The 21,354-nt window shown below is 35.4% G+C and overlaps 1 protein-coding gene across 1 annotated transcript; it reads right to left on the bottom strand.

Annotated features, from left to right (window-relative positions):
* Window positions 1–19,817: 19,817 nt before the first annotated feature.
* LOC149943300 (uncharacterized) lies at window positions 19,818–20,355 on the bottom strand. The gene is made up of 3 exons (XM_090179620.1): window positions 20,263–20,355; window positions 19,888–20,170; window positions 19,818–19,830 (listed from the first exon to the last, which is right to left on the bottom strand). The coding sequence occupies exons 1-3, from the start codon at window positions 20,321–20,323 to the stop codon at window positions 19,818–19,820; spliced, it is 357 nt and encodes a 118-aa protein (XP_090035746.1). The 5' UTR covers window positions 20,324–20,355.
* Window positions 20,356–21,354: the final 999 nt, after the last annotated feature.

Genomic DNA, 21,354 nt, shown 5'->3' with positions numbered 1-21,354 from the left:
TCTGACATCGGAATAATTAATTATGATTATCCAAAGTTGATTAAGTTTGTCCCTCACATAACACCCTTTCATCCAGCAAATTTGTAAAACCATCAAACTTTCCGGACTTTACTTTCTTACCAGCGAGGAGACGCTAGCTTTCACAGGTCACCCTACAAGATTTACGCCTCAGGAAAAAGCCCCGAGTTTTTTTTTGAGCGCCACATGGAGAAGAGTAGAAAGAGAAAAGCCGCAACTTCGAAGCGCTTGTTCGCGAAACCAGCTCAGAAAGTAATTCGAACGACATCGAAGCTTCCACCTATCAACACCAACTACGGACCTCTCGCCGAACAGCCTCCGTTGACCGAAGAACAACTAAAATCCGCTGCCGAAAGCCATTTGAAAAGCCTAAAGGTCTCCGAAGAACAGAGAAAATATCGAAAATCAGTCACGTGGTCAACATGGGAATCCCATTTACGATGGCGACAAACATCACCGACTCACAGCGTCTAATTTCGGGAAGGTTGTCAAAAGATTGCCTACAACGTCCTGCCACGCTCTGGTGAAACAACTTCTTTACAAAATGCCGTTTAGCACCGCCAGTACGGAATATGGGAAGAAAAATTAATCAGTAGCGCTTCACCGATTCGAAATAGATTTCAACAAAGAAGCTCGAAATAGCGGCCTTTTTATAGATTTGCAGCACGGATTTTTGGGAGCTGGCCCCGATGGAATTTTGGATGCGGAAAATCCAAACTGCGCCCTCCGCTAGGAAAGAAAATAAACGGCAAAACTTGCGAGAACACACCCAGCAAAATAAAAACTTTTGCCTGCAAATCGTCAACCGTAATTTAAAACTAAAAACAAACCATGATTATTATTTTCAGGTTCAAGGGCAGTTGAATATCACCGGCAAACAGAAGTGCTACTTTGTTCCGTTTGTAGACGAAGATACCGAGTTTCATGTGGAACAAATTGAAAAGGATGAAAAACTGTGGGAGGAGGTAATGTTACCGAAACTAAAGTCATTTTATTTAGATTGCATCCTACCGGAAGTCATTGACCCGCGAGTCCCGAGAGATCAGAAGAGTCGAGATCCGGACTACATTACAACGGCTCAAGAACAGGCAGCCATCAGGAAGTCCGGCAAAAGAAAAAGTGGGAACGCCGAAGAAGATGCCGGAAAGATTGTGAAGAAATAACTTGGAAAGGACGTAAAATCTTCTCACCATGAAATACTAGCTCGAGTGGAGATGGCCAGTAGCGGAAACGCCCTGGAATGCTTCTCGCTACGTAATGGTTTGACGAAGATGGGGCTCAAATCTTTTCACCATGGAAAACTTGCTCGAGTGGAGATGGCGGGTCGACGAGTCGTTTTTGATGACCTGGAAGGCTTCTCGCTATGTTGTGGTTTGAGCGAAGATGGCCCGGACGAAAGAAGTTCTATGCCTATCTCATACACATTTTCAATGATTACGATTGCGCAAAGGGTTTATAAGAAAATCTTTGGGGAAAACGTCTTGAGAAAAACATTTCACGTGCTGTCATTTCTACCTAAATTAAACAATTTAAAATTTTTGAGTAGATTGCAATAAATAAAATAATGTTTCTTTTTCTAGAAAAAAAAGTAAATTTTTTGGCTTCGATAGATTAGAGAGGCAAGATTATTGGTTTTATTACAAGTGGCATAATTACCCTTTGAAGTGTGTCAATAAGAGCCTTTCCCATAGAAAATATTCAGAGGGCTTGCGTAGAGGTCGGGGATGGTTAACATTTATTCAATAGATAAAGCTCTCAAAATTATTCGTAAAATGTTTTGATCAAGTAATTTATATTTCTATATTATCCGATAAATTTTTTGATAAATTTGTAAAATTAATCGGGAAAACGACGTTTTTTCGATAAAAAGCTCAAATTTTATGAATAATACATGTTTTTTAATCATTTTTCGAAATATTAACCGGTAAATTTCTTTGTTTACATTTTTTCCCCGAAAAAAATCAATTTAAACATGGATAATGATTAACCGTCCCCGACCTCTAGGCTTGCGCTACGCAGACCAAAGAAACTTCGGACTCCCGAATTCAATTACAGTACCCTATATGGTCTTTATAATGTCCCCCCCGCTTAAGCCGCTTCGCGAACACAGCCATGACGTAAATTTGGTCACTCAAACAGTGACCTAATTTCCATTACACAAGGTTCCATTGCAAAATTTATCATATTGAGTCACTTAGGTTAATTATGCGGTCAGTGACTAGCGAAAAGTATATACTTTATATATTTTCATTTACATTTTGGTTACTCGTGTCGAACAGGTGTATACACGATTCAGTGTAGCGCGCGTGCGCCACCGGATATCTAAAGACATCTGTCAACGTTTCGGGCAGTGAGCCAACGAGTATTGGAAAAGGCCGAAGCTCAAGGGGGATTATTCCTCGAAAAAATTGTCCGTATCTCAGGAAAAGGCGAGTGTTTCTATGCGCAGCCGTGAGTGACGTAGTTGGATCCCAGCTCAGACTTTCTAGTCGTCTTACATAGGTTTAAACTTTATCTGTCCTACGAAACTAATACTTTTAAACGTTTTTATGTAACTGGACGAATTTTTTTACTAAAAGTGGTATGCGTTAATAATAACTAAAATAATTTTAATTAATCGGTAAACATATAACTATTCTTCAAAAACTTTATTTAAACAATTAATATAATAAAATGGTTAAAAAGTACAAAAATGTTTCTACATCAGGTACTGTAAGATATTTATATATATTATTTCAAAATGAGAGACACATCTTAAATTTTTCCCACTACATAATGATACTTTTACAAGAATTTCTACTTGGTTTCAACTTGAAGCCTTTCACAAATATATTACAAATTTGCTTAATAACCTAAAACAACTTTGGTTAGAGTATTAATACTTGCAGGAATTTATGTAGGTAAAATTAACTTAAATAGTAGGTTATATATTTAAAGACAATTAGAATTAACTAACAATAAATTACTTTACTTGAAAACTTCATGTTTTTAAGTTTTAAAAATTATGGTTAAAATTTTTACCTCAATAATTAATAACACTGTAAATGGTACCTTAAAATATTTGGTCAAAGCATTTTGAGCGTATACACACACCAATGCTTACGTTATTTATATAAATAACGTAGGCATAGCACACACATTTTATTCTAATAGTAATCTAAAACCAAACAACATTTCTTTAATTTATTAATACTAGTTGGAATTAAACCAGGTAGATATTCCTGATACTATTTCAACCAACGAATATTAACTTTTGTAACTTAAAAATATTTTCAATAACATTTTTAGATCATTTAACAACAAGGGATATGAGATTCGGCATCTGAACATTCACACATTTTATTTCTTACATTTAAACCTTGTTTTTGTAATACCATTAGGCAACAACGCATATTAACCTTCGTAGCTTAAATATATTTTCAATAACATTTTTAGATCATTTAATAAGAAGAAAAATGAGATTCACACATTTTATTTCTTACATTAAACTTTTAACAATGAATTTTTTTGTAATATCATTAGGTAACTTGTAGCTTTGGTTTTAGAAGTAAAATATATTTTTGAACTTTTAATACTAGGTTTTGACTTAAGTTTGTAACTTAATATCAGTTACATTATTAAATAGTTTTAAGCGAATTAAGTATCACAACAAGGGCGTAGTGATAATTATTTATACTTCTGGTTGTAGTTGTATTGAAATTGCCACATTTACTGCAAAATCATTTATTAATCAAGTAACAGCATTAACATGTATATTAGTTAATTTAATTGTTAGCTTTTTCATTTTTTTATCTCTCTTTCTTTCTTGCACTTCCATATTGTTAGTTATATTTAAAAACTTTATTCAGATTAGGGTTCTCATTTTTACATATGTGAAAATTATTTCTTTTGGATATTCAGGAAATTATGTATAAATTTTTTCCTTTACATTTTTTACTACACCCTTTTCTTTACTAATTGAAACACCTTTAGAATTAGTTGCCTCCCTGTAATAGCAGAGGAACATTTTTACAAACACACTGATATCATTTAAAAATTTAATGGACGGAATTACTATCCCCTCGTAGCTTAATTGAGACACCCAAGATGGAATATTATAGGAGTGATCAGGGCCGGTGCTAGGATTTTCGGGCCCTAGGTAATTTTTACTCAAAAATTTGGATTTTTGGATATAGTCAGAAAATTTCGGAGGCTGGGCCTGGGGTACTTTTCCCCCGCTTACCCCCCCTAACGCCAGCCCTTGGAGTGATATGTTAAGGTGTTTGAAGGTTGAGATTTTAAATCAATATTAGGGTATTTTTCGACGATTTTTTTTGCCACCCAACCCGCTAAGTACTCAAAATTTTCCTTATTTTTATTGCTTGTTTGGGGTGAATACTGATTATCTTAGACAGGTTTATTATTTTTCGGGGGTGTAGCAAAAGGGTCCTTTGTCTTAGGTATCAAGGCGACTAGATTTGTAAAGTTTCTTAATTTTATAGTTTTTTACAGAAACAGAAATTATACCTTTGATGTCATTTAATGAATGTTTGTCATGATCAGTGGGAGATAATGCTAGAATATCATCAATAGTTATAAGAAAATCTTCATCCTCTAATACTACATCAGCTTGTTGGAGAACATTTGCAACTAAATACTCGTCGCATGTTTGCGATGTAGTGTTAGTATTAGATTTAACTATTCCAGGATTTTCCCCAGTACAATCATCCTAATCCTATAAAAAGCATCCAATCCCCCTCGTGTTCTTAATTGAGAAAAAAATTATCCAAGCAATCTTGGTTTAGCCTGTGGGTCAATATGTATTTTATACGATATTTGCTTTTCAAATCGTAGAAGAGACTTTTAAGGGACTTGTTGGATATTATGATGCTTTTTTGGAAAATTTGCATTGCACCTTTTTTTTTCATCACAAGTCATTGCATTCATTGTGAATGACATTTTGTCTAATATTTCATTTTGGGCTCCTAAATGAAGGCCTAATCCACATTTAGATTCAGGAGAATAGTATTTAACGTAACTGTTCATTACATCAAACCGTTCATTCACTGTTTCCATGAATTCAGCTGTTTCACTGCAGAGCCTCATATTTTTGACAGCTGTTGCCACGTAATGAGATAACAGCTCAGCAGCTAACCTTACATTTTGTCTTTGTGTTTTAACACAGTTGAAATGCATAGTAGTAAGTTTTGGGCATATTTTAATTTCACTATTATCTTGTCTAAACATTTGTAAAACTGGTTATTTTGAAATTTTTTGGACATCAAGAATGAGTCCTGTATCCAAAAACCAGTTTCTTATTAACTTTAATAGATGGGGAGCGTCAGCAAAACAATAAATTTTTTTTCTTAGGGTTAGTTGGGTTTAAAAACCATGTCCTATTTAAAGATAATCCTAATTCTCTCCACAACCCCTGATTACCACCACCCATATCATTTACACAGGCGACTACTTCAAAATCCGCTTTCTTCAACTCTAATATGGCAGATGATAAAATAACCATAGTCCATTTTTGGTCTAACCCCAAATATATAGGCTGTTTCCAACTGGAAAATAAACTACGAGCCATTATTACTTGTAATTGACTATGAGGTCCAATAACTTTGTCATCTTTGACATTATATTCCATCGAATGTTAAGACCACCAGCTTCTCCTTAATATCCATGATTTTTCAATTGGCTCTTAGTATGTTTATAACATCTTGCAGAATACCCTCGCTAAAGTCTAATTTTGCTGCATAACGTTTTAAAGTTGATGAGTGGGGCAGTGGATATCGAAGCTTTTCTCTTAATAATAATAATAATAACTTTACTTAGTAAAGATTGGCAATGGCTATTTTGTTTTTCCAGGGTTAGATTCCTTTTTTTTAACAACTTGTTTTCTTTAACTATACAACGATTTGCATAGGTTAGTTTGCAAAAATCATATTTCATGTTACCAATTTTTTTAGCTCTCTTTAATAGTCTTTTACGGAGATTACTTTCTCTTATTTGAGCTTTCTTTTTCCAAGCTCCAAGTTTTTCTATAATTTCTTTTGCATTGCAATTACAATTTTTTTTTAATGTGAGGTGGATTTTTCAAACAATAAGGGCGTGAGAGAGGAATATTTCGACTTTTCCGTGTAGAAAAAGGTTTAGCAACTGCGCATAGAGAACTGAGTGACTGATTTAATTGTGATGAATCCTGTAAATTATTATGGGCCAAAAATTTTTTTGAAGTACTCGGGGTGTAGACCTAGTGACTGTTAAAATCGATTGAGAGCTAGGGAATGTTGATGTTGAGGTAGTTGGGGTTGATAAAGAGTGAGAGTTAGCAAACGATGTACAACGGACGGGAATTCAAAATTTCCGCCGTCCGTTGTAAAACTAGATGGCGCCAGCTAGCCGTAATGGAATAGTTAGAGATATATTTATATAAAAAAAACAATATTTATTTTTTGTAAAAGCTTTAAAAGAGAAGCGTACCAATTTCTAAAAAAGAGAGACGAACGTGCCGGGACGGTGTACAGTTAGAGTACAATCATGGAGAATTTGGTAAAGTCCCAATTTTAATCTTTGTTAAAATTATTTTAAGCTGGATATAATAAATCTTTATTTTAAGACTGAATGTTTCCTCTATCGATATAAAAATAGAATTAATAATTATAGAAACTAGATTGGTTAACCAAGGCTTAAGCGATAAATTAACGGAGGGCCATTTCGGGGTTCGTGTATTAATATAACGTTGTTATATTAAGTAAGTAATTACGAAAAGGCCATCCGTTATATTGGCACCCGAACTGGGGCTAAAGTAGTAAGACCTATAGAAGGATAAAACGACAAAACTGGTAAAGAAGACCGTATATTTAATAAAAATAAATCGCAGTACTTCGGCAAGATTTGAAAGAAGACTAAGATTTGAAAATTTAAAAGCACGCGCGGTGGAATGCCTAATGAACGCGAGCCGTAAAAAGAGAGCTAGAAATAACTACACCGAAAAACTAAAGGGGGAAAATATAGAAGGATATATTACCTGCCGATACCATACTAAAGCCCCTCCCTTTAACATCAAGGGCAATTCGAGCTCATTACTCTCCGTATGAGACGGACAGGCAACGTCTAAACGAATTACGACAGGCCTCTCAGAAAGCCGGCGAACTTGCCCCTGTAGCACTGAACAGTCGGTTTGTAGTCGGTTAAGAGTCATTTCGGCTTTCCCGACTGTTGCCGACTCTAGCCCGACGTATAAAAATGTGGTCCAATTTTCCTACTGTGTGCCGATTGTACCTGCAATGGTTATAGAGTAGTTGGGCTGTTCGACAATTTTCTTTAAAATAAGCTGCATCTGCCGACTGTTTGCTAGCGCTGATTAAGGATATCAATGTGCAGTCGGCAATACCGTGCTCGGTTTTATAAACTCTTTTATTTTGGTTCAATTTTCTTACTGTGTGCCGATTGTACATACAATGGTTATAGAGTAGTCGGTCTTTCCGACGGTTTCCTTTTAAATAATCGGCATCTGCCGACTGTTTACTAGCATGGTTTAGGGATAGTCGGCAATACCGACTTCGATTTTAGAAATTCTTTTATTTTGGTCCAATGTTCCGACTTTTTTCCATCAATGGGTAAAGGCTCTGGTAAAGGGTTGTAGAGCATACGGGTTTTCCGACGTTCAGATTCCATTAAGTTGTATTTTCCGACTTTTTACCAGCGCGAATTAAGAATGCATTTTTTAGTTGGCAATACCGACCTAATTTTAAGGTTAATACAAATAAACATGCTAATTTGTAATGCTACGTATTGAACGTTTAAAATATGGGGTAGATGTTAGGTTTTATATTTATATAAATTTATTTTTCTTTAAAAACCGCGCGGTTTAATAGTAATTAAGAAACATTTTTTAAGTACGAAAATTGTTTTTTTTTCATTAATTTAAATTTATTATTTATTATAGTGATTTATGTTTATTAATTTAATAGTGATTTATATAATAAAATGGAATCCGCCAGCTGTTGATAGCGCCTTTCCCTACAGTCAGAAAGACTTTTAGTAGCGGCTGCTAGCATAAGAGTTGTGTTGGGAGATTTGCGGATAGAAATCAGCTGATCGTTGTGCGTGGAGATCACGTGGTAAAACCGTAACTAAAATTGACAAAGAGCTCCTTTTTTACGAATCGGTCGGTTTATCGCGAAGACGTTTGCTGCATTACTAAAGTTTAGTTTGGGAAATAATTAATGTCAGCTAATTATTTTGATTGTAGTTCCAAAAATAAAGGTAAGCCATCAAAACTATCCAAGTATATTTTCTTTGGGATACGTAAATATTTTTCATAAAGATAAAAATAACATACGATGAGACTAATATTTTGTCCTTGGCTATATTAACTTTATGATGTATCATGTTCTGACGTTTAGGTATCACCTTTTGGAAATATTAGATAATTATAGAACAGTTTTTTAGTTTAGTTTAAAATGGATAGCAGTTCAAATGCAGATCACGATGATGATGTTGGTAGAAGACAAAAGCGTAGGAGGAGATCCTATTACATGAAATCTGTTTTTAAAAGAGTAGAGAAGGGAAATGACAATTTAGAACAGTCTTCATCTTTCAATATTGATGACATTGCAGTTGGAAACATTGTTATTGAATCTGGTGACGCTATAGATCCGCCACCACCCTTTAATTTCCCAAACGACAATGACACAAACGATAGTGACACAGACAACAGTGACAGTGATGTTGATTCGATAGCATCCAATTCTTCCAAACTCGAGCGAGATCTTGATTTATCAGCTGATATTAGGGAGTGGGCTTTAGCACAACGTGTAAATGCAGTAACCTTAAATAGTCTTTTAGTTATTCTCCAACAACATGGCCATGATTTACCAAAAGATTCTAGAACTTTAAAACACCCAGAACCACTGAAGTTAAAAAAATTCAAAACGGCGAATATTGGCATGTAGGATTCAGCAATGGTATTGATAATTTTTTAGTTGATAACCCAGAGTATTCTGAAGAAATATCATTTGCCATTAATATTGATGGCTTACCTCTTCACCATAGTTCAGCCACTGTCTTTTGGCCAATATAAGCATCAATATTTAATTTTATTAACGGTATGGTTGGAGTTCCATTTGTGGTTGCGGTGTTTTGTGGCGACACTAAGCCAGGAAATCTTGAAGAATTTTTGGGACCAGTTGTTCAAAATTTAATAGAATTAAAAGTCAATGGTTATACTTTTGAAGGAAAAAACTCCTTGCAATGTTAAAGGCCCGTTTATTCTTGATACACCAGCACGTGCATATGTTAAAAATACCAAGGGGCACACTGGCTATTATTCATGTGACAAATGTACAATTTGTGGTAAACGATACAAGAACACAACTCTATTTTGGGAAGAGGACGAAGAGGATGACATTTTACCCAGAACTGACACATCATTTAGATCACAAGATGACGAAGAACACCATTTAGTTGGTGATATGTCCCCCTTATGTAAATTAGAGATTGACATGGTTCGACAATTCCCTCTAGACTATATGCACTTGATAAATCTAGGAGTGACAAAAAAATGTTAAAATCGTGGTTGAGTGGAAAACTAGCAGTGAGGTTGAGTGCGCCATTAGTAACTAAGCTCTCTCAAAAACTATAAAATATCCGTAAATATATTCCCAGTGAGTTTTCCCGAAAACCTCGTGCTATTAAGCATATTGACCGATGGAAAGCTACAGAGCTACGCCAGTTTTTGCTATATTCCGGTCCGGTTGTCCTTATTGATATTCAGAGACCAGATGTATTAAATCATTACAGACTTCTACAGTGTGCCATATACATATTAGCACACCCAGTTTTACACAAGACCCATTCAGATTTCGCGGATAAATTACTAAAAATGTTTATAAATACCTCTTTCAATTTTTATGGAAAAAAATTCATGGTAATGAACGTGCATGCACTTTCACATATGAAGAAAGATGTACAGTCTTTTGGGCCATTGGATTCATATAGTGCATACCCTTTTGAAAACCATTTACAGTTTATTAAAAAAAATTTAAGAACCCCAAACAAACCTCTTCAACAGTTAATAAAACGATTGTGCGAATCATCTTCTTTCAAAAGAGAGAGTAAAGTACAAAATATTTATCTAAAAAAACCATATAAGTCCAATGCCCCTCATATTCCATCAAATGCTATTTCATACAAAAAAGTACACACTCCACTGTTTGTAATCGGGTCAAATCATGCTGATAGTTGCTTTAAAATTGAGTCAGGAGAAATAGTGGTGGTTAAAGGTATTTATCAGATTTCAACAGAAATTTTTGTGACTGCAAATATTTGTCACTTTTTTTAAAGATCTTTTTGATTATCCGCTTAAATCTAACGAATTAGGAATTTTTATAGGCAAAGTTTCCTCACAATATAAGTCATACCCCCTCTCTACTCTCAAATAGAAATGCCTCCTGATTACTAATGAAAGCAATTCTTACGTTACTATTATTCCTCTATTACACTACTATTAAATTTTTTGCAATTGGTTTAATTTTAAATTCACTTCAAACATTTATTAGTTCAAAAATTTCTTATTTCTGCTGATATAGCAATATATAGTTACAATTAATAATCATCTATTTAACTACTTTTAAACTCATTAGTTCAACTATAATTAAAACCCTTAATATATGTTAAATCAGTTCAGTTAATAAATGTATACATTTTATTTTATTACAAACAGAATATAAATTAATTTTGTTTAGATAACGATCGATATGTTCGCGGTGGTGCTTTTTTTTAAAAAACAATGGGGTTCAGTTCGTCCCAAGTTCATGGCTTGTGGGCAAATCCTGTCTTTGGCCCAATGGATTAACTCATGTAAGCCACCTGGTCGAAATTGGACCAAGCACAAAGTTAAAATTTTGGCCAACGATGGTAAGAATTTTTTGAGTTAAAAGAGTGAAATTGATGTAGGCAGAGGCAAAAGAAGAATAAGGAAAAGGAAAATAAAAGAAAGCAGCGACGAATGTGTGTCAGACACTAGTAGAAAATCAAATACTTCATCTTCAAGCGATACTGATGATAAGGAAAGTTAGTAATTTGTAAATATAGGTGTGCTGCGCAAATACCATATTCTGAGAAACAATTTGAATATCAAATCTAAAATTTAAAACTTGGAATAATTGAGTCGGATATTAATTTTTGGGGAAAATTCAGAACCAGTTAACTAATAAAATACCAAATGTTATATAAATATTCTTATAACTTGTGTAGGGAGCTAACGCTTAGCTCGTGTGGCATGTAGGGCTTGCCATCGCCCTCCTACGTATTAAAAGCCCTTATAAGTCGCTAGATGACTTAGGCCTGTAGTGGTGCCTCGGGTATTAGTCTACTTGATTTTTTTTATTAAAATTATTAATATTAAAAAAATATGAAAAGCTAATTGCAGCATCAACCCACAAGTCAATAGATTTTTCTTGAGTGTTGTACTATTTGATTAGGGAAAATAATTTTCTTGATCTGTATTTTTTTCAACGAGTCGAGTATTCGATTTGGTATTCTCACCAAATACTTTGCACACCTTTAGTATCAAACATTTATAATTATTTGCTTAAACCAACTTGCTAATCTATAGGAAAGAAAACACCAACGAAGAAAAGTAAAACCAATAAGAAAGTAAAGCTAGCACCTTCGAAGTCTAAAACAAACAACAAGAAAAATGTTAAAGCGATTGCCCTTCCTGAACCGCCACTCTTTGTATCTAATGATGTTACACAAAACAACAGTAGTCCGGTTGAAGCAATATCAACGAATATTTCAAACCAGCCATCCTTAGGTAATTTTTTTTATAGAATTGACAAGCAAACGGTACATTACAATTAATTGAGATACAGAAGATTAATTGAACTATGTGAGCCGTTATTTTTGCATTTCAGCCCTTTTGAGGGGTAGCCTTAGGGGAAATACAAATCTAGCTGTACTCTGGTTTCCTCCATAATTGTAAATCGGTTTCTATATCCGAAACGAATACACGAGGCTTACAAATTACTTGAGGTAAAATCGATTTAATAGAAAATCTCTCGAGTGCATGTTTTTACCTTCAAGAGTAAATTGAGGACTGAACTATAGATTTTCAATTGTCATAAGACTAAAAACTATTTTAAATGAGCTTTAGCGAGTTCAATTTTCTTGAATTTCGGACTCGATTCAAAAAACCTGTCACGCCTAGTTAAAAAAAATTAAAAATGTAACATAGTTACGCCCCTTTTCAACCACTGTCATTTTTGCTTCTTTCAAACTCAATTTTAATAATATACATATTTTATGATTTTAGAAGAATGTCCACCCATAGTCAATAGTGCTAATTGTTTACCAGAAACTTCCCAATCTTTTGCCAATCCAACAGGTGAAATAGATAGAAATTACTTTTCTAAATATAAAAAGAATTAACTTAATATTTCGATTCAGATATCGGCATTTCGGATTCAGGATCCAAAGAATATGCAGAATTTATAGAAGAAGAGTTTGAAGAGACTTTAAATGATTTAGGGAAATATATTTATAAAAATACAGACGCATTTGGCCCAAGACAACTCCCACAACAATCACATCTTTTTGCGTCTCCCGGTAAATTAAACCGATAATTATATTTGAAGTGTCCTTAATATAGATGGTATCTATTTTTTCAGAAAATGATCCCAAACGCCACATGTCAAAACAAAGAACGCTCTTCCAAGACAACAGCTGCATTTCATCTACTATTAATTCAAAAGGAATCAAATAGCATGGCCGTCATTTCTGGGTCAGAGCCATCAAAAGACATTGGTATTAAACAAATAATTTTATATTTTATAAGGATATCTTCTAAATGTGTTAAATCGTTTTAGAAAATAAAAAATTTCAAAGTGCAGTCATCGTAATGTTATCAGACTTGAACTGTAAGACAACCAAAATATTACAAGCTCTTACACAACCCAAGGCTGCTGACGTTCAGATAAATGGGCTGCCCTCTTTGCCTATAAAATCGAAAGATAGTTTAGGATTGTTAGAAAAGTTGTTAGAAAAAGAAGATACAAACCAAATTGTAATTTAAAATATATTTTGTTAGTTCACCAACATTTTCTAATATATTCTTCAACCTTTTAGGTGACGTTAATGGGTTTATGGGGAGGTAAAAATGTTAACGATGCAACTAGAAGAATTTTGAAAAATACCATTGCTCACGAACTGGTCCTCCAATTTAATTGGAATGGTGCCAATGAGAAAATTTCCTTTAGAGATTTGAAACTGAAAGACGCCGTAACTGGTAATATAGTCAAAATAACTCTGTAAAAAGTTTAATAAGACACAACTTGATTTCAGACGCTGTGAGGCGCATCCCAAAACTCAGTTTTTCAAGGCAATTTGATATTGAACAAGTTATAAAACCTGGATTAAGCATGCGAAGGATCGTGAAGGAGGAAGGAGCGAAAGAAAAAATAGAAAAGAACATAACGAGTAGAAGAAAATACATGAAAATTGAGCCTAAACGATATCTCTTATAATATTTCTAGTTTATAAACCTTAATGTATCAAAAATTCCTTGCATTTAATGACGGTTTTTATAGCATCTGTTCAAGCTGTATTAACCTAAAATATTTTCACAATTAGTGCTTAAAATCGGATATACTCGAAACTAAAACCTTTTTAGTGTTTTGTTAGTGAAAAAATCAGTGAAAATATTTGTTTAAACACTCATACTTTGAGACTATATTTTTGTAATAAAATATTTTGCATTATCCAATACAATTTTATGCATGCTTACTAAGTAGAGTATGTTGGCAAGACACCTGTGGTAGAACATTAGTTTTCTTTTAGGCTATCCATCCGAATGCCATGCCGACCACAAAACGGCCTATTTACTGTAGACCTACATATCAATATTTGGAAAAGGTCGGCCAACTAAAACATCTTGCGTAGTACCGACCGTAAAATCTCTGATAATTTAGTGGTTGGCCGACTGTAAAATCTCGGATAATTTAGTGGTTGGCCGACTGTAAAATCTCGGATAATTTAGTGGTTGGCCGACTGTTAAAACTCTAATAAATTAGTGGTTGGCTGACTGGCAAATTATAGATCGGGCAAGACACCATTTATCAGTCGGCCGTATGTACGACTAAATATAACATGGCCGACTGCTTTTAGGGTAGGACATCCCGACTGAAAAAAGTGGTGTTGGTGGACATCACCACCGACCATGTTCCGACCCTGTCCCCCCGACTGAAATCGCCGCAGTCGGGCCGACTGTTTTGTGCTACATGGGTGTTGGCGATTTTATAACTCGGGTATTTAAATTAAACAATGGATTAATGGCTCCTGAGTCCGATGCGGAATAAGCCGCCATTATTAAAAGTAATGTTAAGTGTGAATTACGAGCCCACCTTCTTAGTTTTTCGCCTACTAACTAAGCTGCTCTACGTACTTGTTGCGAGACTTTAGAATGAACCTTACGTGACGTTAAAAAACAAAATTCGGTTGAACCCCAAGTTTATAATGAAGGGCCCAATTCAAGTGCCTTTGACTTTACGCAACCTAATACTACTAATCAACGTTCGGGAAATAGATCTCATTCAAATCGTTTCGTACCTAATCCGAATCAATTTCAAAACTCCCCTCGATTTTTTGGAAATTCCCGCCCGTTTCCGAATAATAGGTCTAATAATAATAATAGAGGTTTTGTACCATCTAGATTTCTCTATAAAAATAAATTCCATGTACCCCCGTCGGGGGCTACAGCAGTCAATGACCCCCGAAATTCCTTGACTTGTTTTAATTGTAATGGTCGAGGACATATTTCCAGAAATTGTCCAACTCCTCGTCAGGGAAACGCCGGAGCGGGCCACGTAGGGGGAACGCGAGGGTCCGTAGCCGGAGCGTCAAACGGCGCAAGTTCCCGTACCAATTAGGCCTTCTAAGCCAAAAACGTCCAACTCCCGTCGGGATTTGGGTGAGTTTTAGACACGGAGAGTACGTCACTCGGTTGGACTCAGGAGTCTTGCTCAGTGGCATAAACTTCATTGTTCCAATAATGACCATTTAAATTTACAACCCGAAGGCGATAAGGTCGAATGTATTATGCTAGGCGACGGGAAATATACCTTTACTAGAGGGTCAGAAATCATCCCTTTCAAGATTAATGGTGCTTTCTTTACTCATGAGTTTCAAATCGTACCCTCTTTACTCTGTGATTTTATACTGGGGCACGAATTTTTATCTGAAGCTTCGGTAATACTCGATTTAAGGGATAACAGTTGCGTCATAGGTAATTACCGTATCCCTTTTTCTCTAGAGGATTCACGAAATAAGCCTACGCCTATAAATATTGAGATAATAGACCAAACTATCCAGAAATCAAATCTTCCCCCTCGTCAAGCCCAAGAGCTTAGAAACCTTTTTTTCAATTACCCTGAAGTATTTAGTGAAAGGGAGGGAAGAACTAACTTGGTCTATCACGAGATAAAAACCGAAAATAATATTCCCGTGAAAAGTCGTCCTTATAGAGTAAGTGACGAAAAAAATAAACTTATTGAGGAACACGTACGGGAAATGTTACGCAGTAACGTAATAAGACCTTCAACTAGTCCTTGGTCTAGTCCTGTAGTTTTGGTATATCAACCAAATAGGGGCGACAAAATCCGTTTCTGTGTCGATTACCGTAGGTTAAATAAGGTAACTGTTAAAGATCCCTAACCACTGCCTCATATTGAAGATATGTTAACCAGAATGAAAAAAAGGCAAATTTATCACGGCCTTAGACCTTCGTTCAGGATATTGGCAAATTCAGATGCATCCCAATAGTGTTCCTAAAACAGCTTTTGTTACCAATTCCGGTAAATACGAGTTTAACGTATTACCATTTGGTTTAATGAACGCGCTGAGCACCTTTCAGAGGTTGGTCGACGAATTATTTCGCGATGGCAAGGAATTTGATCTTTGTGTCGAGTACGCACTGTCCCAGCTTCGTAATGCCGGGTTAACAATAAAAACCGAGAAATGTCAATTTGCCTTAAAAGAAGCTAAAATTTTAGGCCATATTGTAAATGAAACTGGAATTCATGTGCATAAATCTCGTTTCGAGGCAATTGATAAATTCCCTCGTCCGACTTATGTTAAACAATTACAAAGATTTTTAGGACTTATGGGGTGGCATTCGAGGTTCATACATAATTTTTCTCTAATCGCTGAACCTCTACATCGACTAAAAAGAACCAATGTTCCCTTCCGTTGGGAGGCTGAACAAGAACGGTTCTTCAATAGTCTTAAAGAGGCCTTGTATAAAGCGGGACCCCTTGCCACTTTTCAACCTAATATTCCATGATAAAATACGCGAAAAAGTATATTAGTCCAATTAAAAGGGATAATATAGCTAAATCCTAAACAAATTTGAGAAATTAAAAAACTTACTACTAACTCGTACCCAATAGATCTTCGTGGAAAAAACGCGAAACTCGGATGAAATAGATCTTCGAGTAAAAAATTAAATAAAATAGCCAGAAATTCCAACGGTAGACCGGTTTCGTTCTATTTGGAACTCATCAGTACCGTGCGGGAAATCTGGCTGGCGACTGTCAAATCTAAAGGAGAAACTAAGCCTAAACATTAAAAATTTCAAAACGCGTTGCATATAGCAACGGAAAGCCGAAAAGGGGGGAGTGTGGTGAAGAATAGAATATACGATAAGTTAAGTTTGAAGAAACCACCCATGGACTGTGAAAAGGATGATAAAATACGTGAAAAAGTAGATTAGTCCATGGGTGGTTTCTTCTAACTTAATATTCCATGTATTGTTACAACCGATGCTAGTGATGTAGGCCTTGGTAGTATGTTATCGCAAATCCACGATAATGTTGAGGTTCCACTAGCCTATGCTAGTCGCTTTCTCAATTATGCAGAGAAGCGATATACCACGACCGAAAAAGAATGTCTAGCAATTTACTGGTCAATAAAACGATTTCGCCCTCATTTAGAAACTAAGGGCCCGTTCCAGAGACGAAAAACTTTCGTAAAGTTACGAAAAAGGGGGCGTGTCTAGTAGAAATACGAAACTTTTTCAAAAACGCGTTCCAGAGACGTTTTAATGAGACAAAAAGTCTAGTATCTTCTACATCGAAACAGACATCCCGCTGAAAATAATGTATCGTGAGTGTCCCAATACTATACTGCGTTTATTGAGCTACAAATGGGAATGGCCGAGGCCCGAATTGAAGGGCGCCCCATAGATTAGATTCTGCTACGCAGGTAAGAATTCGTTTATCATTATTTTTATTTAATAATAAAACGAAAAGAAGAAAAAACGATCTTTTCGTTTTGATATTTTGGTGTATTATAAAATAATCTCATTATATATTATTTGTTTTGGTAAGACGGCGAATTATTATCGACACCGATCTGTAAAGTTGAGTGTTTGTCGAATCATTCCCGGTGTCACCAACAGTCAAATCATTTTTGTATTACCCCTCGATTTTTATTACATTTGCCTCCTTGTAATAAAATATTTTAAATTTATTAACCAACACGTATATAATTATTGGAGTAGCTTGGGTATTTTTAAATTTAGCTGTCATTAACAGATAAATTTATCCTTTCCCGATCGATAAATAATCACAAAAAAAAAACTTGAGAACATTGAACGGTTTGTTAAAAATCAAATCTACCGCCAAATCTAATATGAGTAAAAAGTAGAGTGTAGATGGAGCCTGGGGGGGTAGGAAAGAAAATAATAACAGCTGTTTTTTGCGTCTTCGTTGGGTAGCCAAAAGAGGCAGAAATATGGCTGAGTACGTTGCTCTTTTGGCCCTTCGTGGAGCAAATGCGATAAATCAAGGTGTAAATAATGTTGAACCAGATGTACCGCGAGAAAGAATGTATCGAGAGAGACCCAATCCTATGGATTTGAGTAATGAAGAATTTTTGGCACATTACCGTTTACCTAAAACGGTATTTATAAAGCTTTGGGAAATGCTAAGGCCTGATTTGGATCACCAAACACAGAGAGGTCGTCCAATTGATTCTGCTACGCAGGTAAGAATTTCTTTGCCATTATTACTTAATAACAAAACGAAGAGAAAAGAAAGACCAATCGTTTAGTTTTATATTTAAGTATACATATAATGTAAAACGAAAAGAAGATCGATTGAACAGTAGTCTTTTCGTTTTGATATATTTCAATTGGATCAATTGTATAATGAAATTAACTTATTACAGATCCTCATATGCTTGCATTTTTTTGCGACGGGGAGCATTCAGTGGGTCACGGCGAATGATTATCGACACAGAACTGTCAAGTCGAGTGTGAGCCGCATCATTCGTCGTGTGACAGCGGCTATCAACAGTCGTATGCACCACTACATCAAATTCCCATCAACCCAGGAAGAGATCCTACGTACGAAGATCGGATTTATGGAGAAGGCAGGTCTTCCTGGGTGTCTTGGGAGCATAGACTGTACCCACATCCCCATCCAAAAACCCAGTACTCCCGATTCACATGTTTATCTTAATCGTAAAGGCCGGTACTCCATCAACGTCCAGTTGGTAAGCCATAACTTTGTATATTAAAATTGTGTAGTTAACGATACTTTTCAATATTTCTAATATTTACACTATTTTTTTACATTTATTACAATTAGGTTTGCGATTCCACCACTAGAATCCTGGACGTTGTGGAGGACTGGCCTGGGAGTACTCACGATTCAAGCATATGGGCAAATTGTGACCTCAGGACTCATCTCTCCTCAATGGATACAGAGGGATCATGGCTAATTGGAGACAGTGGCTACCCTCTGGAACCTTGGCTGATGCGTCCCATTCTCCATCCGGGAACTAAGCCAGGGATAGATTCAACCGTCGTCTTAGAAGAGCCCGCAGTTGCATCGAAAGATGCAATGGTCTCTTCAAATCTCTATGGCGCGCGTTGAGTGACTACGGAGGGAATTTGTTGTATAAACCTCAAAATGTTTGTCAATTTGTTCTCGCTTGTGCCATTTTGTACAACTTCTACCTTGACGAAGGTGTGGAAATGCCTGAGCCAATGGTAGAAGATGGACAAGATGGTGCTAGTGTTCTCCCCGAGCCCCACAACCCACGCTTGCAAGCTCGTGCCAATAACATTTTAAACCAATTGGTCGAAAACCTAGAACATCACAGGAATCAGTAGACCAATTGGCTTGAAATGGAATTTTCATGGACTTGCAAGTGTTCTTTTTAATTATTACTTAACTTTAACTTAACTTAAATATAACTTTCACATTTTTCTTATTTTTAAAATTGCTTAATCCCCACTTTATAACGAGGTATACAACAATTCTCAGTGATGTAGTCAGGGGTCCAGGGTTTGGTGATCTCAAGTCAACTATCTGCAATTCCCAAAACTTTATGTGCCAAAAATTCTTATTATTTTCTCACGATACATTTTTTCTCATTGTTACATCTGGTTATTCCTTGTATTACACCTTGATTTCTTACATTTGTTCCACTATAATAAAGTATTTATTTAATATTGTAACTCTGGTTTTTAAGTAATTTGCGTTTAAACCAAATATTAAAAACACATCTTCAAATATATTTAAGATATGTTTATTGAAAAAATTATTCACTCATGGGTAAAAAAAACAGGTAGGTGTTAACCACCTTTGAAAAAATTTAAATCTACCTCCAACCTTATGAAAAGGAAAAAATAGGTAGATGGAGACAGCTCCCTCGAAAAAAAAAACTGGTCAGCTGTTTGACTAGACAAAAGATAAGAATATCATATATTTTTGATTAAACAATAACAGATTTGCTGTTGCAGGGCGTTTTTACATCTGAAAGCTAGTGAAAAGGTAATCATTAATATTCATTAATTTTATTTTAAAGGAGTAGACATACTGCTCGTATATGATCTTGTCCTTTTCAGCTGGAATATGAGCATTGTGAATGAAAACCAAAATTTTATTTAAATTGTCCAAATGAAGTGAGAAGGATTTAAAAAGTTGGCCATTCTGCTCTCTTTGGGTGACCATTTCTTGTAGTATCTTTTCCAAAAGCCCATTCAAACGTTCCTGGTTGTTAACTACGGAATGGGCAGCCTGATCTAATGCATTAGCACTGCTAGTAGTAGGTTCGGAGGGCTCGGGTATGGTACGCAGCCTCTTATGGCTTCTTTTATCACCTTCAATATGTATACCAAATTATTACTTATAATGTAAATTTATATCAATCTGTTTTTCAGGAAATGTACAAAAAGAGCCACATTAACAATACCACTATTGGATTTTGCTTCTACTGTTGGCCTAGGTGGGTTTGGAAGTGGGTTTTCAGCCATTGCAACTATTTAATTATTGCACTAGTTAGTAATATATCTAAACTGCACATTTCTAAACATACCAGTTTCATGAAAAATATCTTGCGTGTTTAATTTTTGTTTTTTTGCCATTCTGTTGTCATCAATTTGGGAAGCTAAATTAAATTTAAAATAACTAATGACACCTACTTTTATTTCTTAAGATATTTACCACTTCTCTTTGATGTAAAGTTTCGGGGAACACTACCACCCACGCTCGGTGGTGTATTTAATGGAGACACGAAAAAACGCCCGGCACATGGTGAATTAAAAAAAACACCACTTGTTGTGGCTGGAGGAGTGTGAAACCCACTGGTGCTTATCGAAGGTACGGGTTTTGGTTTCTATAATGTAATGTATTTATAACAATTCTAATTTTATATTTTAAGTAAATGAAGTGCAGTTTTATGTACCTGTTTCTTCATTGCCATCGTATAAATTCTATTATCACCACCTGTTATTCCGTGAATAGCAGTTTCACCAATTAGCTTCATTACCCGAATCTCAAGTGGCGAAAGCTCATCATAACTGATTGGTCCACCCCCGGTCGCTTTTCTAGTCCTTATGATATCTTGGGCCTTTTTCTTTATGGTACTTTTATAGTCGGACCACTTTGCTCGTATTTGACTTCCACTCCTTACACTGCTCATTCCCACTGCTGACACTTCTTTCGCAATTTCCTCCCAAGCTTTTGTCACTTCTTCCGCACTTTCATATCTCTTTCCTATGCCCATTTCTCTTTGCACTAGCCCCATTCTCGCTTCAATTCCACTAACAATTGCTTCCTTTTCTCTTTCGCCAAAATTTTTCGCCCTGTGCTCACCTTCGCTGTCTTTTCTATTGGCTTTCCCCATTTTTGCAATTTCACGTTTATAAAAAAATAATGTAAATATTTAAAAAACAAATGTAAATATATAAAAACTTATTTAATTTTATAAATAAAATATAATAAAATAACAGATAAGTAGCCGAGATTAGGAAGTCTCCGCTTTTTACAAGTAAGATTTAACGCA

This window comes from Leiobunum rupestre, chromosome 6 (genome assembly GCF_980474605.1).
Source record: "Leiobunum rupestre chromosome 6, qqLeiRupe1.1.hap1, whole genome shotgun sequence".
Classification (NCBI taxonomy): Eukaryota; Metazoa; Arthropoda; class Arachnida; order Opiliones; family Sclerosomatidae; genus Leiobunum; species Leiobunum rupestre.
The sequence above is the reverse complement of the archived record's forward strand: the minus strand, read 5'-3'. Positions and strand labels throughout refer to the sequence as shown.